Genomic DNA, 27,845 nt, shown 5'->3' with positions numbered 1-27,845 from the left:
AATTTTGGAGTTCAAGGTTTGTTTCTACCCTCAGCCACAAAAGTGAGAAGCGACTTGTCTGATTTCAGGGCACGGACTGGATTGCACCCGAATGGTTTTGTAATAACAAATCTGACACCCGTTCAAAGTGCTATATATATCCACTGTCCGCCTTGTAGGACAATGGCTTTATAAGGCTGTGTGTTTATTCGGTAAGTGATTTAAGTTTTATTACGGACGGTGTCCCATATACGTACAAGAAACTCAACCATGCGATAAAACCCACGTGACTACGGGCGTTTCACATTTTGTCGGCTGGAAGGTTTTGCACACGGCCTACACCCAGAGAAGAAACCAGCTAGCGAAGACTGCGCACGGCCTTGCATTGATTTGAGCCAAATGTGAATCACTTTTTCTGACGTTTGTCGCTCTATAACGATTCACCTGAAGTCTTCTGTCATTTCGCTTCATACATCCGTACTGCTTACATCAGAGACAGACAAAATGAACGTTCTTTTTGTGTATGTTGTTATTTCTGTTATCGGCTGTATTAAGTCGGACGAGGTCGACCATGGCCATTCACAGTTAACAGTGGATCCATTTGATAAAGTTTTGGGGATCTTACGAGTAACCAACAACTCTATGTCGCTATCCACACTTGATAATTTGGTGACACAATTGTTTAGAAGGTTCAAATGTCCATTTCCGACCGCCAGCCCAACAACAAGTAGCCAATGTCCGAATCCATTGGTAAGTATCATAGCTTTTGTGAGACATTTTGAGGGATATACGTTATCTCAAGCATTGCTGTTAACTTTCGGAGAGAAATCTTCAAATACATATACAACCTTTAACATATTTGTAGATATTTTGTATTTAATGTAGCAATTGTTTTTAGCAAATCCTCTTGACAACAGTTACTGTAACAGTTTAACATGTTTGATAAGGTGTGGTAGACAGTTCTATCCCACAAGCAGCTGGCGTATAGAAGTCTTGTTTTCATTCTAAGCATAAATCATGACGTGCTAACTAATTGATCAATCTTCATAAACTAGCTGTCATGCCGTGAGTGAGTTGTATTCACCAGGTGATGTGCACCGTCGAGCTAGAGAAACAGCTTCAGATGTCTGTATATATACATATATGATGAACTAGAATGTTAATTGTTGTCCATAAAGGTGACACTGCATCAACTCGTTATATACAACTGTATGCTACGGACGTTGCACATTTACCTTTCAAATTTTTAAAATGGTTTACAAATAAATGCGAATCATAAAAATGCAAAAATATATTGTGCTACGAAACACATACTTAAATATAGTACGCATGATGGCTTGCAAATTGCACGATGAAGCACAAAAACGGAATATTAATATCAAGTATTCTAATAATAGGTACACCATCTAAATCTCTAATAAGATAGTTTTGTATATGAAAGTGCATTATTAAAAATTGACAATTTGAACAATTTGCACATTAACTTATTTAGGTTGTGGCCTTTTCCTTAAATTCCAACCATTGATATTCATGAAGTTTATAGAATACCTATTTAATACTTTTCATCCAGCAATGTTCAAATCTTCAATAACTGCGTATTATGCTAGTCTTTGGAAAACAGGAGGAATATTTCTAAATCTAGACTACTTATCAAGTGTAGAAATCTTTAATTATGCAGAGAAAACATGCTTTGTCTAGAACTTATGGTGCTTATTCTATATAACTACTCTAGATGGCCTGGGCATTGCATTAAATTGATAATACAACCATAATCATTTTAATGAATCCTTATTGTGATCGATGAAACCGTATTCGCCTTAATTAGCTAAAAATGTATCAAAGGTGGGATGGGGCGCTTATTAGTGAACCAAAATCTAGGTTGTGGATGAAAAATGTTATTTAGTTATATACTTACATTAAATATACTTATTTATGAATATCGTATGCTAATCTTCTTGATGTATTTTCAATCTTCTATCATTAATCCATGAATCTGAGTAAAGCTACTCTATGTGTGTAAGTGTGTGTATGTGAGAGAGTGTGTGTAAGTGTGTGTATGTGTGAGAGAGAGGGGTATATATGGGATTATTTACATGTATATATTCATTTACAATAATCCTATAACATTGTCTATCTATGTATGTAAACATGTATTCAATGTGACCTCCGGGACGGGAGAAGACTTATATAGGCTTGCCTGTTGTCTGATCCCTTTGTTATCAATAAAATATGTTGACATGAAATGAAAAATGTCAGCCATATTTTAACTCTTTCTGTTCTCATGACGCATTATATATATCCGAGTTAACATGCAAATACCTTTTAACCTTTGGGACGCATTATTATGTCGCGATTCACATATTTAGGACTCGGAAGTTCATGGTATATGGAATACAGTGCTAATTTTAGAGGCATCACATGTTGTAAAACATCGTTAAACCCATAAGATTGGAAAGTTATTAAACAACTTTAACTCTTCTCCACCAACGGGGAGGGGCGCTTATTACGGCGAATACGGTACGTGAATCATGTCATGTGAGTTCCTGAACTAATATAAGTTTAGAAACTAGTAGTAATGGTAATTAAATCAGTTGTATAGATTAAGGAAGCATGGTACTATATTTCATAGAATTCATCCGTATTCCACAGCGAAGAGTTCGTTGTGTTATTGCTTGTCAACTGGCGTCACCATTCACTGTCATTGGTTGAATGAGGACATTCCGTAAACCTCGTTTAATTAAGCTTAAATATAATTGTTTAAACGATGAGAGACTTACCAAGGTCTAAACTTAATAAAAACAAAAAACAAGCCTTTCATGACTTGGAACATGCGCAGATTAATTATATAGTTACGGAACTGTTATTTATAAATAAAATATTAAATTGTATGAAAATACACAACCTTATAATTGTAATACATATTAAAATGGTAGGAAAATACACAATCTTAGTGCTATTAGATATAAATATTGTTCCCCAGGCAGATGTTTGGTCGTTATGATCCATCTACCGACGTCATCTGTCATTGTCACAAGGAGGTGATGACGCCTGTTAGATAATAATATGTCATGTAACATACAATGACCCATGTATATCGATACACTCCTTATAAATTATCTCGTCAATTTTTATTCTCGCGAGATCTCTTTCCGTCATAATACTGCATAGATATTAGAAGACGTAGTATTTTTTGAAGCCACGACATTAATGAAAGCTTTCCGTACCATGTAGTTGAAGTAGGAGTCCCTGGTACAATCGTGCTTTATATGAGTACTGTACCATCAGACCTTCCCATTAATGTTTTGATATATATATATCATGAATTATGGTATTTTTTACCACAGTGACGAGCATGTGCTCTATATTGATGACTATCTTATAAGTGAGTGTAGGTAGATATCAACATGTGCATTAATGTGATGGACCGGGTAAAAATTATGTACCTAATACACCACAAACAAACCTCATTAAGAATCGATGTAAACAACAACACAACCCATACAGTAGTTCACAATTTGTGAGTTATATCCCGCATGAAGTTATTTGGTGATATATGTATTTCAGCTGGCAGTTTTTACTTAATGCGTTGAATGACATTTTTTTAATACTTAGATCATTCATACATGATATTAAATTAGTGTATCCATATAACAATCTTATACTGACTGTAAGATGGAGGAAACATACATTTAGATCATCCATTAAAGGGGGTACCTACAACATTGAGATAATCCTTATAGAGGGGTACCTACAACATTGAGATAATCCTTATAAGGGGTATCTACAACATTGAGATAATCCTTATAGGTATCTACAACATTGAGATAATCTTTGTAGGGGTTATCTACAACATTGAGATAATCCTTATAAGGGGTATCTACAACATTGAGATAATCCTTATAGAGGGGTACCTACAACATTGAGATAATCCTTATAAGGGGTATCTACAACATTGAGATAATCCTTATAGGTATCTACAACATTGAGATAATCTTTGTAGGGGTTATCTACAACATTGAGATAATCCTTATAGGGATTATCTACAACATTGAGATAATCCTTACAGGGGGTTATCTACAACAATGAGATAATATGTTTAGGGTTTATCTACAACATTGAGATAATCCTTATAGGGGTTATCTACAACATTGAGATAATCCTTATAGGGGTTATCTACAACATTGAGATAATTCTTATAGGGGTTATCTACAACATTGAGATAATCTTTGTAGGGGTTATCTACAACATTGAGATAATCCTTATAGGGGGTTATCTACAAAATTGAGATAATATGTTTAGGGGTTATCTACAACATTGAGATAATCCTTATAGGTATCTAAAACATTGAGATAATCCTTATAGGTATCTACAACATTGAGATAATCCTTATAAGGGTATCTACAACATTGAGATAATCCTTATAGGTATCTACAACATTGAGATAATCCTTATAGGTATCTACAACATTGAGATAATCCTTATAGGTATCTACAACATTGAGATAATCCTTATAGGTATCTACAACATTGAGATAATCCTTATAGGTGGTTATCTACAACATTGAGATAATTCTTATAGGGGGTATCTACAACATTGAGATAATCCTTACAGGTATCTAACACATTGAGATAATCATTATAGGTATCTACAACATTGAGATAATTCTTATAGGTATCTACAACATTGAGATAATCCTTATAGGGAGTATCTACAACATTGAGATAATCCTTATAGGGGGTATCTACAACATTGAGATAATCCTTATAGGGGGTATCTACAACATTGAGATAATCCTTATAGGGGTTATCTACAACATTGAGATAATCCTTATAGGTATCTACAACATTGAGATAATCCTTATAGGTATCTACAACATTGAGATAATCCTTATAGGTATCTACAACATTGAGATAATCTTTGTAGGGGTTATCTACAACATTGAGATAATCCTTTTAAGTATCTACAACATTGAGATAATCTTTGCAGGGGTTATCTACAACATTGAGATAATCCTTATAGGTATCTACAACATTGAGATAATCCTTATAAGGGTTATCTACAACATTGAGATAATCCTTATAGGGGGTTATCATCCTTATAGGTATCTACAACATAGAGATAATCTTTGTAGGGGTTATCTATAACATTGAGATAATCCTTATAGGAGGTATCTACAACATTTAGATAATCCTTATAGGTATCTACAACATTGAGATAATCCTTATAGGTATCTAAAACATTTAGATAATCCTTATAGGTATCTACAACATTAAGATAATATTTGTAGGGGTTATCTACAACATTTAGATAATCCTTATAGGTATCTACAACATTGAGATAATCTTTGTAGGGATTATTTACAACATTTAGATAATCCTTATAGGTATCTACACCATTGAGATAATTCTTATAGGTTTTTTTTACAACATTGAGATAATCCTTATAGGGATTATCTACAACAATGAGATAATCTTTGTAGGGGCTATCTACAACATTGAGATAATCCTTATAGGTATCTACAACATTGAGATAATCCTTTTAGGGGGTTATCTACAACATTAAGATAATCTTTGTAGGGGTTATCTACAATATTTAGATAATCCTTATAGGTATCTACAACATTGAGATAATCTTTGTAGGGGTTATCTACAACATTTAGATAATCCTTATAGGTATCTACAACATTGAGATAATCCTTATAGGGGTTATCTACAACATTGAGATAATCCTTATAGGGGTTATCTACAACATTGAGATAATCCTTATAGGTATCTACAACATTGAGATAATCTTTGTAGGGGTTATCTACAACATTGAGATAATCCTTATAGGGGTTATCTACAACATTTAGATAATCCTTATAGGTATCTACAACATTGAGATAATCTTTGTAGGGGTTATCTACAACATTGAGATAATCCTTATAGGTATCTACAACATTTAGATAATCTTTATAGGTATCTACAACATAGATATAATCTTTGTAGGGGTTATCTACAACATTGAGATAATCCTTATAGGTGGTTATCTACAACATTGAGATAATCCTTATAGGTATCTACAACATTGAGATAATCTTTGTAGGGGTTATCTACAACATTGAGCTAATCCTTAAAGGTATCTACAACATTGAGCTTATATTTATAGGTGGTTATCTACAACATTGAGATAATCCTTTTATGGGTATCTACAACATTGAGATAATCCTTATAGGTGGTTATCTACAACATTGAGATAATCCTTTTATGGGTGTCTACAACATTGAGATAATTCTTATGGGTATCTACAACATTGAGATAATTCTTATAGGTATCTACAACATTGAGATAATCTTTGCAGGGGTTATCTACAACATTGAGATAATCCTTATAGGTATCTACAACATTGAGATAATCCTTATAGGGGTTATCTAAAACATTGAGATAATCCTTTTATGGGTATCTACAACAATTGAAATAATCATTATAGGGGGGTACCTACAACATTGAGAGAATCCTTATAGAGGGGTACCTACAACATTGAGATAATCCTTATAAGGGGTATCTACAACATTGAGATAATCCTTATATGTATCTACAACATTGAGATAATCTTTGTAGGGGTTATCTACAACATTGAGATAATCCTTATAGGGATTATCTACAACATTGAGATAATCCTTACAGGGGGTTATCTACAACAATGAGATAATATGTTTAGGGGTTATCTACAACACTGAGATAATCCTTATAGGGATTATCTACAACACTGAGATAATCCTTATAGGGGTATCTACAACAGTGAAATAATCCTTATAGGGGGGTACCTACAACATTGAGATAATCCTTATAGGGGTTATCTACAACACTGAGATAATCCTTATAGGGGTTATCTACAACACTGAGATAATCCTTATAGGGAGTATCTACAACACTGAGATAATCCTTATAGGGAGTATCTACAACACTGAGATAATCCTTATAGGGAGTATCTACAACATTGAGATAATCCTTATAGGGGGGGTACCATTACAGTAGAAACCATCGGGTATTACATAACCATTGATCATTATAATCATACAAACATGCATACACACTGTGTCCTAGACACACGTTAAAAGCCTTATTCAAATATTTAAATAGATTTTTAAGTTATTCCGATGATATATAACTAATAAAAAAGTATCGGATGATTAAAACTTTTGGAAAATTGAGAATTGAATCCTTTCAGTCCCATGATCCCACTTTTATGGTTTAAGCTCCGTACATAAGCTCCAATCTATAACTGGGTGTCGCTTAATACTGTCGTACATCATGTACGTGTAGTACATATTTTTTATTGTTTTGAGCGTAGTGCATGCATGTTGACTACTTATTTTACTTATTTTTGTTGTTTATCATGGTTTTTTCCCCTACAGAGTTAGCTCCTTTGCGGGTCGGTATCCATTTTATCATTTTGTGAGCTCAATTCACGTCGTTTTCCCCGAAAAGTTTGACGTTACGCTCGCTCGCTGTCATAATCAATACATGTACGTACCTACAAGGGCAGATAGCTCAGGAATATACAAATACAGAATATTTCTCTCTTCATACTGTTTCTATAGCTTTTCTTTTGGATAAATACACATATATCTATGTTTTTCGTCGATAATAGAAAAACTCGGTGAGAAAAAGCCTGTTTATAGACCCAGTCACGTGGGCGATAAACCAGTCCCTATTTTCAGCAACCACATGTATTGCTTTCCACAATAGTTTAAACACATACGACTAACTTTTATCATTGTACATCGCTTTCAAGCAGTCACAATTGGTTTGTGGGAATGTGCTCAATATGATAAGTACATGTTTCAATGAAATAGACAACAACCATTAACAACCTTCAGTAATTGTCCGTGTGTATGACTACTGCTGACCGTTGTAAATTGATTACCGTATACATACAGTGGTACACTTCATCCTCGTAAAGCTCGCCGATCAGTCCCAATTTACTGAAATTTATCACAATACTCAATGCGTCGATCAGAACACGATGTGCAAAGATTAAGGAATGTAACTTACTTGACTCTGAAACTTTTGGATTGAAACACTAAAAGTTTTGATGGATTTCGAGATGTGTGGTAATGTCCACTTTTTATAATGCGTATCTAAATTCTATCTTCGAGCGATCAATATACGAAAAGTTATTGCTATACGATCATACATAAATAAATACAAAAAGATGAAGATTTAAAGACAAGATTGCTCCGAACATTTCTTTTGTCCTTCGAAGAAATGTTTGGGATGCCTAAGATAAAGTGTGATACCATTTTAAAACTGAAATAGAAAAAACGTACAAATATCCATTCCAGGAGGGTTATGAAAATGAAACATCCGATTTACAAGCAAATGAAGATGATATAAAATATGATGTACTGAATTTGTTTTCATAACATTTTTTTCTTTGTAGATGCTTGTTTTATTTTTCTTAATTGACTTATTGTGAAGTAAATCTACTAAAATGAAATGATAACCGAAATCAGAGAAAGTAGTTAGTGTTTTCAATGCAGCCATGTTCGGATAATACCAATAATATCTTATATTTATACACATACTGACTTTTACTTTTTTTTAATCATTGAAATAAGTTTTATTCAAACAAGTTGAAATTATTACCGCCATGGGGACACGTAACATTTGATAACGTCATCTTTAATGGGCTTTTTCAGACTTCATTTGTTTCATTTTCTTGTAATATGGAGAACTTATAGACGGGCAATATGACAGAACAAACGTCATTTGTTTTATTTACTCGATGTTTCTTAAATAGATACACGAAACATCTGGTCAAAATACTCATATATCAACATCTAAAGGATAATGCTAAAGCCCATGACAAATGTGTAAAATTAAGACATATAACAGCAGTCGCCATATATCAGGTTTCAAAGATTACTTGTTTAAACTGTTCACGTTCTATAAGCACCTTTATTTTTTTATTTGCTCTATGAAGATGACAGCATACATGGACATGTGTATTATAGTCATCGACTATATATTCTTTTTGTATCAGGTTGATTTTTCATCCCCACGTTCGAAATACCTGTATACAGTACAGAATATGCATACAAATCCGCCGTAAATAAACAGTAAATTTCAAATCCAAGCTAATGAAAGAAGAACATTGTGAACATTGTGACCGATATTTAAGTGAACTACCCAGTACGTGAATGGGTAGTTCAAACCACGTCATTAAGGACATTCATGACTTCCTGGTTTAAAGCACACGCCGTCTGACTTTCCTCTATAGGTAAAATAACTCCAATGCATAACAGATGTGTTAAATCCAGCTTTGTGTTACTAGACAATACTGTTTGTTCCAGACAAGTTGTAGACGGGATCTGACTCGACCAGGTATTCCACGGGTCAGATTCACTGTCAGACATGAGATCAATAACACGGTAGAGACAACTGTGCAGACGACATGTAACAAGGAGTTGCACCATGCTGCTATATGTATATGCAACAGGAAACAACTCGACCACCCAAAGTTTCACCGATTTAGAAGTAGACATAATTTCATTAACGTCAACCTGTCTTTCTTAAAGCGTGAACAAACTATTTAAGATTGAAATATTCTTATTTGGCACGAGGAATAGTTTTTTTTTATAAAATAAAGCTTGTCTAAAATCACCCATCCGCTGCTTGACAGAGAGGAAAAATTATCAATGAATTAAATACAAAAATTACAAAATGAATTTCATTCTCTGCATTATCTGCATTGAAATCGTTTAAAATTATACATTGGTAGTCAAGTATCACAATCAAAAACACTATGAGAGTGTTATGGTGTATAAACTTCATATTGGGTATGAGAGAAGACAATTTATTGGTTATACAGCTACCCAATCAGAAGATTAGAGTTAGAATATAAGACTCTTTCATATGTGGATATGAAGGATAGTGATATTCTACCAGAGGGTCACAAAATGTAGTAAAACCCGAGGCTTGCCGAGGGTTTTGCAACATATTGTGATCCCGAGGGTAGAATATCCCTATACTTCATATCCACATATGAAAGAGACTTATATTTTAACTCTAATTTTTAAAGAAAAGAATAGTATGAAAGAGTATTTTTCTTTCATACCTCGACGTTTTATTGCAATTTTACAACTATAATATCCCGCCATTTTGAAATAAATGCGAAGAAATCTACAGCTTAAAGTCAATTTTACATGAAAAATTACGTGATGTTTTCAACAAAAATTCCATTATTTGCATCTTTTATAGTAAAACCAGTCAAGGTTGTTAAAAAATGTTAACAAATTTTACCGAGGAAATAGAAACTTTGTTGACGCCGTGACGTCACGAGGCTTTATTGGATGGGTAGCCATGCTATACAGCCTCAGGCGGCATTATATAGTGTATTTCCCTAGACCAGCCAGTATTACACCCGTAGGTATGAAAGAAAATGTTATAAAAGGTTCTCATTGCATGAGTGATATTTATTTAGATAGTCTAAGGCTGGTGGATTATAAAAGCGAAGGTGGTTCTCTCTGCAAACATTCCAATACACTTCATTTACGAATCAAATGCAGTTGTATAAACAAGAAAAAACTATTGATTTTCATTAAAATTCAACATTAAGTAATGAATTAATTTCTATACCTCAATTTAGAGTGGGACAGGAGCCTTGTTATCGCTCCAGTGTGTCTTTGAACGATAATTTTTAATCTGCAGTGTCGTATATGAACATTATATCAATCGGAAAATGATCAAATATAAAACGCTAATTTTTTAGATAGGAAAAAGTTGAATATGTAATTTTCCGTTTTTTGAATATGACACTAATTCGGTCCTTTCGTAAATTGTCGGATTTTGTTTTAATTCATTGCATAAAAGCAACCTTAATTGTATAAGTATCCATATTTTACAATTACTATATATAGTGCCTGTGTATTGCATACTATATATATATGTATGCACTTCATACGAAGGTATGAAAAATAAGACATGGCGTAACCGATCTTTGCAGTAGGACTGTACATGTCTAGTGGGGTTTTTGTGGGTATAGGGCATAATGAACTCTATAGCATAGCTTAGCTTTTATTTCTTAATAGCAAACACAGGATATCCGGATCTGTCATATAAACATCTCGAGTTAAAACACCTGGACATAAATTGAGTGATCATTAATGTAGAAAAAAATACATGTTGGCAATCTCACATTGACTAGCATGAATCTTCCTAGTGTAAAACAATGCGTGTCATCACTTCTATTTCTAGTGATCGTATAACTCCAATTTGTAATGAATGTAAATTTATTATAATCAGTCAATTCAAGTCTACACAGTTATACAACTATAAAAAATGTAAATGTAAATACGAATTTGTAGGTAACTTTGGATGATAAAGAACTTCAGTGGTAGCAAAGAGTTTTAAAGTATTACTTACAAAAACAGTTGACGAACTATGAATTATCATGAAATAGTACATATGTATGCAATTTATTTTTCTTGACGGTAATGAATGTATTATATTTGTTTTCTAGTATTTACGACGAAGGCGAAAAGTATAATTCGGTTCTGAGTCAAATACCTGTTATCTGGACTGCAGTAAAATACTGATGTTTATGTACATTTCCATCATTCCAAAGCCGTGGCTGTGCAAATTGTTAACATGATTGCATTTTTCTGATAAAATCTAACTCTGATGAAATAGAATAGCAAAGCATGTTAACGTTGATGAAATACTGGTGAAAGTTTACTTAACACATTCGACATGTTTGCTGTAAGAAGCAATTGAACTGTTTTTGGTCGTGATGTTCTTAATACAGATACGTGTATAAGAACGTGGTGTAATCCCTTCCTACTTGTCACCTGCATCGATTCAACGTTTAAGTCTGACCTCAGGGATATATTGGTATTCTGTTTACAGAATCTATAAATCAAATAGAAAAATCACAATCTCCTTCTGTAAATTGTCTGACGTAAAAGATCCCGTTTCTAATATGATCTTAGAAACACTTGTCCTACGTGGAACAGAACTTCACCGGACATTACTGCTTTGTAGCTGATTGATAATCAAACATTTGTTGATTTCAGTAAAACCTGTTGTAAAGGATACATGCCTATTAAGTACATACTCATCAGCCCCACTTGGTGCAAGTTACTATATATTTGTATAAAGGGCACCTGTCTGTATAGGACCTTTTACTTATATCTCCGGTGTACTTTATATACAGGTTTGGATGTGTTTTATAATCATGATCATACAACGTTTGGAATGTTCTTAACATAAATAAAAAGAATATCAATTAAGCCTCCAACCTAATTTCATTCCAACATGCATGTCACATTTCTATTCATTAAAATAATAATATGACTCATTTTACATGTTGATATATTGTAAATGAATTCATTTTTATTCAAATATGAACATTAAATCTTCCACCTACCAACCACAATTCATAATAACATTCCGCTATAATCTATCAGAACACCAATTTTAGACAAGCTCACTTAGCTCTCTCTCTTTATCTATTTCAAAGTTTTCCTTGACAAACTGCCCGATTTTTAACTGTATGCAGCATCGAAATTTATATTATACCATACCTATATATATTCCATACATGTGATTTGTTACATGAAACTTCGCTTGTGTTATAAAAATGAACACTTAGGCATCTGAAGCGCATGGTTCTGACATTTTATTCTCTTTTCTTTGCTTATATATGTCATTGATTTGTTGACCTTTGTTTAGATTATATGGTATATTGTCGTTAATCTTCCTGTTTGTCTATTTCTCTACACAGCTAATTCATAGAACCCAAAACGTTTGAAATGTTGTTACAGGTACCTAACAGACATAGATTCATAGACGAATCTTTCTTAAAATGTAGTACCCAATCAAATATTTTTTACAAATGGTCTAATCTCAATGAATAAACCCCATTTTTTTTACAATTTTCTAAATTATTTACCTACTGTCACATTTCAATGTAAGATCATGGAAGGAAATGTTGATATTTGATGGTGGTAAAAACATTCATGGACGGAAAATCCATGATATAAACGCTGCCATGCCTTTAGCCACATGTCCTGACTGCATTAGGTACCATTGTGGACAAAATAGTTGAAAATCACAATTTAGCCACGAATAGAAGGAGAAAATCAGTAGTTGAATGAAAAATATCTGAACTACTCTGCGATCAATCATGAAGTGATATTAGCTATATAAGACTAATTAATACTAATTGACTTGTATTAATTGTTCTTTCGAAATTGACATTGCCACATTATGTTAAGCAAACTCTACTAACATATCTTTAATTCCATGACAGTTGATATTTAAACTCTCCATATGCTAATATAGGTAGGTCATTTTCCTCCAACATGAAAGTGACATCTTACGTACATACGCGTACTGTTTGTATGGGTTTTTTTTGCGTTTATCCTTCCATAAATACATTTGATAGAAGGTCACTCCCTCATGGGTCATCAGTTAGGTGACTTTTATGTTGGCGGGAACAATCCCCATATGTCACGCTGTAACTATACATTTACACGCTTGGACAAAAAGTTCGTCATGAATTCTGTGTATAATACATCAGTTAAGAACACGTTTACATCAATCCGATAAATAAAAAAGTCATTTTACTCATTTTTAGTAAGTTGTTTTATTTCCGTTGGCAAAAAATGTGTTTTAAATGCTTTTATGTGACCGAGATGATGTTAGATCATTTGAATTTTGTCATGACGAAACAAATGTTTAAGAAAATATTCCAGTTGTATATAACCGAGTTTGAAACGTGTGTGCGTTACATTGTACCAAAATGATAATGTGGAGTATATTGTGGTCACGACGAAAACAATTCCACAAAATTATACCAACTTGATATGGCGATGCTGTTTTATAAGTAAGTACAATTATACATATATGTTATTAATGTCTCACTATTCTTTCATGCTTAACCATAAGGAAGTGTTAGAGCCTTCGGGTACAAATTATCATTAGCTATTGTTTACATCGTGCAAACTGCGATTTTTTCCTCACGTTCAGACACCTGTAACGTGGGTTTACAACGTGTATCATCACTTTGCTATAAATAGTAGTATACGTGACCTGTAATCAATTACCACTAACTGTGACCTATCCAGGAAATATATGGTGACCAGTTGTGGCCAGGTGTCACATCGAGACACGAGGTACATATTTCATATGCATACCACTAAGGTATGTGGAGTTTGTACGTGTTCAAATGTTTAAGAAATAGGGGAAGACATTAATATTCCCAACATGAGTTGTTGACTATCTACTGGAAAGGCGTGTCAGTTAAAATAATGTGCAATAGGTACAGGTATGAAGTCACGTTTGTCAGATAGGTTGTGTAACAATAAAACAATATAACGTTTGTTTATAGACATAGACACGTGTACGTTAATTAATGCGGTAAAAGTTGGACTGGACAGCACGATACTCACGGAATCATACCATCAGAATGATAAAACCAAACGAGATATATCCATTTGAAATGTTATTTGCCCTCCAAACAATACAATGAAAGTTCCCATTATCCTGCATTCACAATTACGAAGCTTATGTGAATAAAAAGCGGTATCGGTATCACATAATAATAGAAATTTAGAAATTATCGTATGAATTACGAATTCCTTTATTTATGATGTCATACAAATAACATAAAAAAAACAGATTGTCTGGAAATTATTAATATTATAAAGGTATGTGCACGCTTAATTAAGAGTCGGTTAATTTCTTTCGATTGGTATAATGTAGTAGTATACCAAAGAAGATGTTTATCGACAGTTTGGTCACACTAATGTGATGTTGAAAACTAAATTAAAAATAATCAGAATATACATTACATGAAAATAGTATGATAGATGAACAGTTCGTTATATTTAAAACACTAGACGGTATCGCTGTTAGATATTATTGTATCGTAAGTGAAAAGGACAAAATTCGATTGCTCGGATATAGTTGATATAAGCCGTTTTCATTATTATATACAACGCTTGAATGTTAAATTTGACCATCATTGTTTGTGTTTTGTAGTGTCTGAGCAGCCAGGAGCTCTTCAGGGTCATTGGGATTATTGATGGCGAAGACTTAATGGAGGACGATTTTGGTAAACTGTCGATCATGCTCCTGTACCACGTATTTACCGTACAGAACCACTGCTATCAGACCGTACCAGTTACTGGTGACTCTCATCAGTATAAGACAAACCTTTTGCAGCTTATCGACACTGATAATGACGACAGTGTCATTTATACAGAGCTTAATGATGCTCTGGAAGATTTGGATGAAATATATGATGATGACGACGATCACGATGATGACGGCGATCACGATGATGACGACGACCATGATAGTCATAGCGATGATCATGATGATGATCATGATGATGATCATGATGACGATCATGATGACGACAATGATGATGATCACGACGATGATGACCCTACCGATGATCACAGCGATGACCACAGCGATGACCACAGCGATGATGATCACGAACACGATGACGACGATGATCATGATGAAAACGAAATTAAATCAATGCCTACAAAAAGCAAGGTAAGTGATCCTGAAACTTCTTTGTATTCCACTAGAAATAACGTTACTAGCATCGAAATTCGCCAACGTTCGTAATATGTCTTTTTATGTTTTAGTTCACTAGTGATTGATAGATCAATTTTTCACCTTGAAGAAATAGAGGTCTTTGTTGACTGAATATATGCAAAGAATGTTCTGAAACAAACAAAAAAATTATATGTTGTACACAACCGAAACGAACAACGCATTTTTAAATCCTTAAGTATGATCATAGTAGCATTTAAACGAGTTTAGAATTCTCGGATTTCAGTACAATTTTGAAGATAGATTGTAATGTATGACAATGAGAAAAGTGATGAAGGTTATAGATTTTAGTTGGTATTTAACACAGGGACCTGGCACGAAAGTTTTTAACCAACAGTAAACATATATTATTGATACTGTAATATATATATATATATATATATATATATGTATACTGTTGTTTAAAATTTTCGTGCCAGGTCCCTGTGGTATTTAGTACAGATACATCACAGTCAAATATTGGTGCTAAGACAAAACGTGAATATTAGAATGCAGTCAAGTAACATGAAACATGCATATAATGTTTTGGCCTTACATAACATTTGGCAAGACGGACTTATAACTATGAATATCCAACTACAATTATACAGTCAGACAACCTTAGCGTCCACTATCTGCTGAATACAAGCACTTTATTATAGTTCCAAATGACCAATTCTAACACAAATTGACCCATGTATAATGACCACCTGCCTATAAAGACCATTTGTCTTTGTCCTTTGGATGGTTTCTATAGACAGGTTTGAATGTTATTGAATGTAATTACTTGCATGATCAAATTTGTCTGTGTGGGAAAAATGACATGATGTATCATTTCAACGCTTTCTTTGTAGTGCCTTAGTACCGGTCAGATATTTGATGAGCTGAGAATTCCGACTAATACAGGACTCCATTCCGACTCCATTGAAGCCATATCATCTCTACTTATATATCATTTCCTCTCTCGTAAGTACATATGATATATGTATATAACCACTTCCAAGGGTACAACGATATGTTACAAAAGTTCATAAAGTGAAAATGATATGTATAGTACATTACTATTTCATTTTCGCTACAAAATGTAACCGCTACAAAATGTAACTTTTGAATTTTACCATAATCTATGGCTTTCTAAAAGTTCAACTAATATATACTTCAACTATTGGATTTTATCGCATTTTTCATAATTAATTTTGGTCTTGGGTATGACGCACGATTAGAATTTTGTATATTCTTGGAAGGGCTGAATAAACTGTGATGGCCAGGAGACCATGATTTACAAGAACTCAAGCAATAATACTCTTCCGAGTTGCAAGTTAAAACTCCATCAAGGCAATATAATGACCATAAGATGACTTTCGCTAAATACCCACTTTCAAATCATACCAGGTTATGGTAAATGTAGTGATTCGTAGATCCGGATAATTAATTTTTGTCTTTATTTTAGATGACAAACTAAATCTTCAACAAGGGTGTAGGACATTGCCAAGAGAAGAGTTCATCAACGACGAATTTGAAGATAAGTTCGAGGTATCCAATAACGGGTTTTTCACGAAAGCTAGTAAGTACTATTTTGTTTGCCGGCATAACGTTATATTACAACCCGGGAATCTATTCACTATGGAACTTTATCAGAATTACCTTCAAACTCAGCCTTATACTATTTCACTTTCAGAATTATGCTTCTTCATTTGTATTTTTTGTTTATTCACTGATTTATTAGTTCGTGTTTTACCCTCATTAGTTTGTAACAATACGTATCATGTTTTACGTGACTGAATCGTATTCGCATGAACATGTAACCTCTGCTCTATCAGCATCCTCGATATTCCAGGGGTTCCAATAACTTACGATCTCTACATCGTAAGTGATCGGAACTCCTGGAGTATCGAGGATGCTCTATTAGATGGTTGCCGAAAGCTACCCGTTAGTAGATATCTTTTGGAAAGACTATGTTGAAATTCCATTTGTTAAATTACTTATCAGGTGTGGAACGCGTTATGGGAGAGCTCGGTCTGAAGATGGGTAGTAGCGTTTCAGAAGGACATACTGAGGACGATGGGCACGGGCACGATCGCAGACGCCGAAAGCGATCGGTTACCATGGCAACAGATATGCAAGCTGTAGGTTTATAAATGGGCTTCGGTAATAAATAAACAATACTATGCACGTACTTATTGATATGTGTGTTACATTATACGATTATATATTGTATGCTTTATTTAAAGATCATTCATACAAATAACTTATTCCTTCGTTACTTAGTATTTCAAGGGGTATTTATTGCATGAATCTTGTTTTTCAAATACACATAATTTAATAATGCCGGTATTTTCACAATTTCTTATATACAAATATGTTAAAAGAATTTTTTTAAATCTTCAAATTCTTTTCTAATTTTCTTTCAAATCATTTTTACTTTCCTGTTTGAGGTAATAACGTTAACTCTACATATGTGAACTGATATACAAACACAAGTATGTAACACATAAACGCAGTATTATCTATCATGTGGAGATAATTTTGTCGTATTTCTATTGATAGTTCGAGACCCCTCGCTGTTATAGTGCCGGAGATATATTAGCTATTTATGGAGCTACTAACGGAAGTGCTGTACCCAAACAGATGCTTTACGATATGTGCCCATCTCTACTGTATATGCAGCTGTATGGCGCCTGCACACCACCCCCTGCCAACAAATCAACGACAGTGTCCAGCTTAACAGAGGCTGAACGTAAGAAATAGTCAAATAGGACTATATGGTTTGTGCCCTTTTTGGCCCCCAAACCTGTCAAATTTGAGAATAAATTATTGAACTTCAAATATCGAGTACACCTTTACTGCAAAGTATGATGGGCGTGCAACTGCAACTGCTGTCAACCATCCTATACACGCTTAAATTGTGAAAATGTAAAAAACAATGTCATTTTTCATATACAAACCATTGATCGTATTCTTGAACAAACTTTATATTTCTCTTACAAATTGAGAATTGTCTACATATTCGCAGAAACGTTTGTTTAAGATTGAACTATGTTGTTTTGTAGATAAAAACCATCAAAGAAATTGAAAAAAAAGATGAAATTTTCAAAAAATGAACAAATAATTCGTTTAATTAATTTATACATAGTCCGGATGGTGACCATGGCGACTAAAGCTGCAAAATTCCAATAATGTCTATTGATGAATATTGGCTATCTCATCGAAACCGGAAATAGCTTTTTAATAATTTCAATATTTTCTACGCAACAAAATGAGGAACATAGTGTATTTTCATCAATTACACATCAAATACTGTTACCCTTTTTTTTGCTGATGGAAAACATGTTGATACAATGTATCTGTTAGATCTTCAAATAATACTTGAAGCCTGAAGCAAAGTATTTATTGATATTTGTCGCTTTTTGTGTATTTTTTTATTCAAATTACCTTTGTAGATGCAAGAAAGTATCTAGTATATAAATCTAGTATATAAATCTAGCAGCAGACATTAATACCCGTCATTCTGTGACAATTGGCAATCGCTTATATAAGTATGTCTTGCGGCGCATTTGGTGACAGACTATTTACCTGCCAGTTATATATAACACAATGTGTTGTCATCAAACAACTCCGTGGTAATATTAACACAATAATTACTTTTTTATTTCGACATTGCTACATGGACTCCACCGTGTTATACAATGTTTGATCATATCTTTGACGTCTCATTAGATTCCTTGAAATTAATACCTTAGAACAATGACTGACGGCAAATAGATTTCGTTTATAATTAATCGTATTACTTGTTACTCAGTATACAAATATATCTTATCACATCCAGTGGACATCCTTACATGTATGTGATCAAAAATGTCGAATAACCGGTATTTTGCATGAATGCTATTTTTGCGATTTTACGAGATATTGGCGTGATTGCGCTAAAACATTTTATGATGAATTATATCTTCACTCTCTAGTCACAGATATTTAATCTCTGAAATTTTCCCGCGTTAGGTTATAATCGTTAAGTTTTACCAGTGAAAATGTAAATTATAGTTATGGCACAGGAAATAAAGGTCGCTAGTGTTAGTTGTACTGTCTATTGGTATGGGACTGACATTATATGGTATTATAGAAAACGCATTTATATAAAATTTTAACCCACAGCTACACAGGTCAATACATATTTTTATAATACCAGAATGAATTAAGATGATCTGAGCAGAAAATCACTTGTTTTTATGTCAAATCATTGCCAAGTATGTATACCTGCATCACATATTGTTTCCACTTTCCAGGCTATGGATACAGTACCTTGGCTGTCCTTATCATCTGTCTGTGTTCCCTGGGCGGTATATTTCTCCTAGGGTGTACTAAAGACTCCAGTATTTACAGCGGTGTCATGGCAACCTTTATCGGTCTGGCTGTCGGATCTCTTATATCAGACTCTCTCCTTCATCTCCTGCCTGCTGTATGTTCCATGCCATTACAATTGTTTTACTTTGTCTCTTTAACATACAGAAAACTTTATTTCGTCGTGATATCATGAAATATCATTAAAATATCTTTTTTTAAATATGCATAATGTATATATTGTATGAGTCATCAGAAAATGCACTAAAAGATTAGTATAATAATGTGGAGCTGAACAAAAAGACCTTCATATAAAAAGCGCAGAATGCAAATATTCAATGCAACATAATTTGTGTCTGGTGATTTCCTTTAAGACAATAGATGTTATACGTGTCTTACTTAAAACTTATGAACCTATTAATTCGATTACATTATCCATTCTCTTGGCTAACGCACGGACGTTACATAATTTATATGTCACTAAACTGGTAATGATTGTCTGTTTAGGCCTTTGGAATACACATAGATAGCCCTGACGATGACCACGATCACGGCCATGGCGTGGAGCCCTTTGTATGGTACGCCCTAGCTGCCATCGCAGGTTAGTAATAAGCAAACTAGAACCAACATCACTGACTTGAGCAAATTTCATGACTATAGTGTCTCATGAAATTGTTAAAAATGCCCATGTCCAATAGTGTTATTTACATGTAAGCATTAAAGAATAGAAGTTTATGCATGACTCGAAACAGCTGGAGGCGTATAACCAAAATTGTTAATGACAAATGGTAAGGGACATGAAATGACATCAAACTAATCATCGATACATTTACATTCTAATTTTTCTTTTAATTCTCATTTTCAAATTCATTTGACGAACATATAGTATTAATTTGAAAAATGTTTAATTTGTTTACAAAACAGCATGTGTACCCAGTGATCAAGTTACACGAATCACAATATTCACATTAAAAATTATCGTGTGTTGTTTTGGTGATTAGAACTGAGAGTTGCTTGTCTTAACTATGACATTCGTGATGACTTCACACCTACTCTTCTACAACCATTGCCGTCTGCTGTTAGTGATTCATTAAGATGTTTCACCTAATTGACGATGAGACTTTATCCGATATTTAGTTCAAACCAGTTTATTGTAATTCAACAGGTTCCCTTAGGCATCTACGGAATAATTTTAGGCTCAACTGCGTTTAGATCGTGTTTGTGTTTGAGAAGGTGTTGTGTGTAATCTTCAACAAGTTTTTGTAATGTCAAGTGAAGGGTTCGGTAATATCCATATACATTGTATGTTACATGGTGCAGTCAGACGAGAGCGGGTTTTTAAGAAAGCAATTCAAAACGACTGAGGATCAAACACACATTTCTTTAAAATATCATATACGTATGACTGAGCCATTCATATTGAAATGTATATCGACCGTGATAAAATTTATATTCCTATCTCGTAAAATATACTTTACATTTCTAATAGCGTACGTTTAAAATCCTGATACTGTGTTGAAGAAACTGTATTAAAGAATTATAAAAATGATGCCCTTTTATAAATACATCACTAATTCAGAAGACGCTTCATTATTATTATATCTGGTGTAAAATGAATTAGAATGTTTTTGCTGTCATCTTTACAACTCTTCATGCAGTAACAATTTTCGCGATATCCCTCGTAGATTTAATGATAGCAAAATAGCGAAAATATCAATGATGTGAATAAATACTTCCACAGTATTCTACTGAGATAGTTGAAGTTTAATATCTATAAACAACTATATTTTTGCAGGTCTCTATGTTTTTTACCTGTTGGAGATGGTTATGTCGTTGATCAGAGGAGACTCCAGTTATGTGAGTGTTAAAACATTTAAACTTTAGTTATGTAGCGATTGAATCTGTTAAATATTTTGTACGTATATGTCTATTTCATGTGAACAACTAATTATTAATTAACTATCTATGTTATTACACTAGTATGGATTTTCCGGCCGAGCTGTATTTGGCCAAACTCGGCCAATATTGAAAAAAAATTGACGCAACTCGTCTAATATGATATTGGCCGACTTTTTCTCGTATTGGCCGACTTTGAACTCGGCTAATATTGAAAAACGCGCCAAATCGAACGCGCCTCGTCATTCGGAAGTTCTCGATGTTATTAAGTTATTTGAGCTAGCATCTAGAGGGTTTACGAGATCAGTCAACAGACAACATGGAGATTGACGAGTCGTCTGTCAAAAGGGCCAGTGACAAAAAAACGTTTATGCAAAAAACGGCGAAGATATGCTTGGTGTTTTGATGGATGACATCACTAGCTATGAAATTTTATCTAGGACTCGGGATGCGCACGTAGATTTATCACTGACTGTGCAGTTAGTAATATACTTAGACTAAGTTATAAATCAGATATCTAAACCTAACAAATTACAATGTTAAATGTATGCAGACATAGATAGTTAATTAATAAAAGTGTCATAAATCAGCTGTTATGATATTGGCCCAGTTATTAGGCCTTGGTCTGTCACATTGGCCCTCGGCCTTCGGCCTCGGTCCAATATCACAGACCTCGGCCTAATAATTAGGCCAATATCATAACAGCTGATTAATAACACTATAATATTAATGCATTTTCTTGAGTGAAAATAATGAGGTTTGTTTAGCAAATGAATATACCTATAAATCGGAAAATATTCTATGGAAATATGCATCGAAAAGGAGACTAAGACGAATGCTTAATATCAAGTTTCAAAAATTGTCTCCTATTTTGTAAAATGAAAGTAAATTCTTTATTTTTCCAGTTTAGTTCCAAAGTTGAAAAAAAACTCTTTTCCAAAATTTGTCACTAAAACCATACCTTATGAAGGAGATAGTGACATAAGCAATTTGATATAATAACAGCAGTACTATATCTGGTACATGTTTTCCGTATCCACAGGGCCATGGTCACTCTCACATGTCTCCGGATATGGAAATGGGTGGTCAGGGAAAGGTATGTTGCATTTAATATAACTTTTAATCATGTTACATGTATTATGTTTACATTTACATGTCATGTTTTCATAATCAATGACATAGGGTGATTGTTGCAATTAGTCTTTATCAAGAAAATGTTAGCTGTAGCTTAAAACCAAATAAATGTGGTGTGATACATATATACATTCATCATTGATGATCAAGGGGTTCCATTTACAAACGATCTCTCTTCCCCTGGACTATATCATGGTAAAACTGGAGGCAACAGAACAGAACAGGTAATTTAGTCCTTTAATGCACATAAAAAGCCGTATAACGGCACACTGTGGTTAACTGTGTGGCTTTGAAGGGCGTCGATCTCTCTGTAGTCTTCGAAGATTTTTTTTTTGCAGGCCTGTGATTGGTTCAAATTTGTTCTCCTAAACTGCCTTCAGTTTTACTATGAGATAGTCCAGGGGTGTAGAAATCGTAAGTGATTGAATCCCATGGAGTGTCGAGGATGATGTATATTAATTAATGATGTATTGATAAGGGAAGGAAACACCAAGTAAATCAAAATGCATTTATATGTAAACCACTCGCGTCATGTTAAATGTCAGTTATTTTTTCTTGTTTTGTTTAACATTCTTATACAATATTCTTTAATTAGACGAAGGCATTTCTGGTTTAAAGTTATACTGGTGATTGAGTATACCATTTCTCAACCACAAATAGAAGTGTTTACTAATATAATTTTATATTACAAGAAAATGGCAAACTTTAAAGGTAGGTTTCGCCCAATGAAACATAAAGAATTGAAATTTATCTTGTACATAGATATAATCTTCAGATCATTTTCAATGCATACAGCGAACAATATTGGTGGTCAGTTGCCTAGCTTGACCAGGAAAATACTCCTCTAAAAATAGAGCGAATTCAAGCTTTACATAGAACATGACGTAATTTTTCCAAAACGAGGCCGCATCAACAAACGTAAGCACGCAACAAAAAGTCAGATAGTAGTGACAGTTTGCCACGTCATGTTTAGTTAGAAAAAACAACAACAACAAATCAAAGTGCGATGGACTGCTTATACATATCATATAATCTAAAACACTTCATATTTTTTACAAACGCTGGCTAGCTTATATATGTAGTTTGTCTGCGGCTGTATGTGCGCTATCATATGTGTTGAAATTTAACTCACCAAGTGCAACACGAGTCTCAACAGATCGGGCAAGTTCCGCTTGAGATGTGGCTTCTGTTTCTTCTATTGCTACATGCCATCTTTGAATTTCATTCCCTAGAGATATCCTAGGGTGCTACCGATTCCATTCTAATTTCCTCCTCTTCGTTGCCGATTCAGACATATCTTTTTTTTATCTCGCACGCTTTTGTCCATCCATTTTCTTTACTTTTAACAATGCGCAGGCGCGAAACTTCGACAACACAATCAATCGCAGCTTCATTTACATACTATTCTGTCTGGCTGACAACGTAATAAATCAAGGATTTCCTTCAATTTTGTGTTCGAAACACATTTGTTCAATCTCATACACATAAAGAAATTAAATTGAGGTATTTAAATATGTTTTTTCATCTTTTCTTCCGTTTATCGGATTTTACAAAAAAATTATTTGGTTGGGCGAAACCTACCTTTAAAAGAAGATTTGGTGTTGATGTTTCATAAATGAAAAAAAAAATCAAATAAAGCATATAAAGCAATACATTTTTCTACTGCAGATAAACAACGGCTTTGATTCGTCATCAAAGTCTGCACTGTACACTGTTGGAGGCAGTAATGGTACCATACAGCAGGATGACTATGCTGAGAAGAAAGGTATACAAACCTGTTATTATTTCATATTTTAGGAAGGTCTTACTACTTTATACTAAAGTTTCTGTACAATAATATCACAACATATGCTAGTGAAAAAGTAAAAATTAACGTTCATGTACCAATTTTTAAGAAGACTTGATATGTTATAAATTAGAAAGCATCGGGATACTGGATGACGTACAAATGATGTAGCATCCAATTTGTGCTATTCAGAACTGATAGGTGGATATGTTCATTAAAAATAGTCACATGTTGTATTCTACTGCGTTATGGCCAGTTTGAATGATTTGTTTTGAAATCATTTAAAAATCTATCTTATCCACCTTGTGCTTTTCGTTTATCAAAAGTTTAAAAAAAATTGTGGTAACATTACCAGAATATTTCTTTCACATTGAATGCCATTATGAACCAGTTTGATATTGAAGAAATGCCTCCATTTTAAATATAAATTCAAACATAAAACTGCTGACATGAGGAATAATAAATAGCTATCATACGGTGTATTTGATAATTAAACAGCAATCACACTTACACGCATGTATATGGATATAGTATATAAAACTAACATTATTATATTTCTAGGCTGGTCAACTGTTGTCATCATGGTACTGATAGGAGACTCGATCCATAACTTTGCCGATGGTCTTGCTATCGGAGCGGCCTTCTCACAATCTGGTTCCTTGGGCTTGGCTACTACCATCGCCGTCTTCTGTCACGAGCTACCACACGAATTAGGTAAGGAATTAAATGCACAAAAGCTTTATCATGGTTTTAATTGTGCTTTTTTACTTTTACATTCTATAAACCTCGTTAAAACGAAGTTGGTTGGATTAATGTACACCTTTAAATTATACTCGTATTCAGGTTAAACTAGAATGTAAATTTTAAAGTTCAAATGGCATCAAAGCAACACTCCGAATGAACAATGGTATCCACTTTATCAAGTTATTGAGTTACATTTTGTTCAAATAAAAAAACGGGTGTTTAACCATTCTACTCTAATCATATTTTAGTTCATTTTAATTTATACAGTAAAATGGCCGGTTTACAATCAGATGAAAGAATATTTTTTTAAGAATATCATATCTGCGATATGAAGAGTATCATTCTTCAATAAAAAGGTGTTGTTATTTGCTTACAATTTAAAGTGTTGAACTATTATTTCACCTGTAGGGGACTTTGCTATTTTGCTAAATGCGGGCGTGTCCAAGATGAAGGCTCTGTGCCTTAACTTCCTTTCTTCCCTTACCGCATTCATTGGTCTATATGTTGGTGTGTCTGTTGCCACCGACATTGTTGTGAGACAATGGATATTCGCTGTAACTGCTGGACTTTTCCTCTACATATCCCTTGTGAACATGGTAGGTAACTTTACAAGATTTCATAGTTACATTTTAAGTTACTGTTACTGCATCTTGATTACTTGTATCCTCGAATTGCTATCCATCATAATCCTTAGCGTTTAAGGCCCAATTATAGCCATGGTAATAAACTCTATCAATCAATTGATTATTTCGCTGTATTAGATACTCCATAGTTGTGTCTAATCATACCTCATACTCATATGTGTGTATATTTTAACATCACTTTAACACTATTTGCCAATATTTTGTGTCGCATCTATAAAGAATTTTCTTCAGACTTGTATAACTCAGTACGCTAATGCACTGGAAAAGAACGCCGATACATAAAATCATCCGATACCATATCTGTACCTTCGTGCCTTTTCTTATTTTGCTAGTGATAAGGATATAGTGCGTTTTAAATAATCTCCTTTTTAATATTGTGATGTTATATCGAGTTATGTTGCTATTTTCCTCTCTATATTAACAAACGTGTCTCTTCTATTCCTGTTTACAGATTCCGGAAATGATTTCAGGAGCTGTCAGGGCCAAAAAGAAGTTGATGTTCATCGTCCTGACAAACTGCGGGTTCTTAATTGGAGTCCTCATCCTTGTGCTTCTGTCCGTCTTTGAACATGATATTAAGGTCTGATAATGTACAGTAACGCTCTGTATACTTGGATCGAATATGGTGTCCGTGATTCATGTATTATCTGTTAAAGATCATTTGTTGTGTTTTATTTTTAGAAATGTGATTGTATACCTAATTCTTGATCAATTATTTTTGTAAAAATATAAAGACAAATAATCACGTGTAACTGGAGACATATTCCATTTGTCAGATTGTAAGCCTTGTTGATGTTTTAATATTGATTTTTTTATTGCAATCTAGTACACGGTGGTATAACACACTGTATATGTATTCATTGATCACTAACGATTATTACTATGCTGTATTATGTTTTCATCTTGAATTTTATACATATAATATACATGTATACACAATAAGCTATGGAAGTAAGTTGATAAACCAAATATCAATATCACAGATTTTTTTCATTTTTAAATTTTACCTTTTAGTTGTTTATAAAATGTCTAAATGTCATTCCAAGGCTTTTTTAATAAAGTATTCTAAATTTTGTTCCTGTGAAATCAATCACAACAAAACAATTCGTGTGTTCAAAGCGTATGTGTGTGTGAGTGTATTGGTCAAATATTGGGAACTTCAGAAGAGATACAACGAAACCTAATCAATGGATAGACCTAATGTTATGTGAAAAAGATAATCATGTAGGAGATGGGGATTCCAATCAGTTGTACCGGTCAGAAATCCAATTGTTCTCCAATCAAGGTTGTGCAATAAATACAGCCAAGACCAAATATAATAGGATATTGGTCTCATTTAAATTCACTTAAATTAAATGAGCTAATTCAGAGATAAATCTGCAGGTCCAAAACAACTGTTTCGGGATAGGTAAACAACAGAGATAGCATGACAATTTATACAGTGTTTTATCATTTTATAAAAGAAAAGTTGATTAAGGAAAGAATTTTGAGCAAAACATGTTATATAAGATAAAACCATCATTTGCATTTTAATGGTGCTTTGTTTTCACAATTAAAATCCCGTCAATTAACTGGTAACACCAGCCACCATAGTTAACTAATGAGCACAACAGCATGATCATTTAAATGTTATTTTGTAAGAGTTTGTAAGTAGCTTTAACAGGTCACGGCTCGCTACACTGCTAGAGTGTAGTGTTTCATAGACTTGGAAAATGTGATTTGTTAATT

At 33.6% G+C, this 27,845-nt stretch overlaps 1 protein-coding gene across 1 annotated transcript; it reads left to right on the top strand.

Moving 5' to 3' along the window:
* The first annotated feature begins 295 nt into the window (after positions 1–295).
* On the top strand, positions 296–27,572 carry LOC138321004 (zinc transporter ZIP4-like). Its single transcript, XM_069264374.1, has 14 exons — positions 296–729; positions 15,009–15,533; positions 16,430–16,541; positions 17,026–17,139; positions 17,565–17,701; positions 18,123–18,312; positions 19,859–20,031; positions 20,421–20,514; positions 21,709–21,770; positions 22,852–22,905; positions 24,612–24,708; positions 25,291–25,443; positions 25,882–26,069; positions 26,569–27,572. The coding sequence occupies exons 1-14, from the start codon at positions 484–486 to the stop codon at positions 26,701–26,703; spliced, it is 2,280 nt and encodes a 759-aa protein (XP_069120475.1). The 5' UTR covers positions 296–483; the 3' UTR covers positions 26,704–27,572.
* Positions 27,573–27,845: the final 273 nt, after the last annotated feature.

This window comes from Argopecten irradians, chromosome 4 (genome assembly GCF_041381155.1).
Source record: "Argopecten irradians isolate NY chromosome 4, Ai_NY, whole genome shotgun sequence".
NCBI classification, from domain to species: Eukaryota; Metazoa; Mollusca; class Bivalvia; order Pectinida; family Pectinidae; genus Argopecten; species Argopecten irradians.
This window is presented reverse-complemented; position numbering and strand designations above follow the sequence as displayed.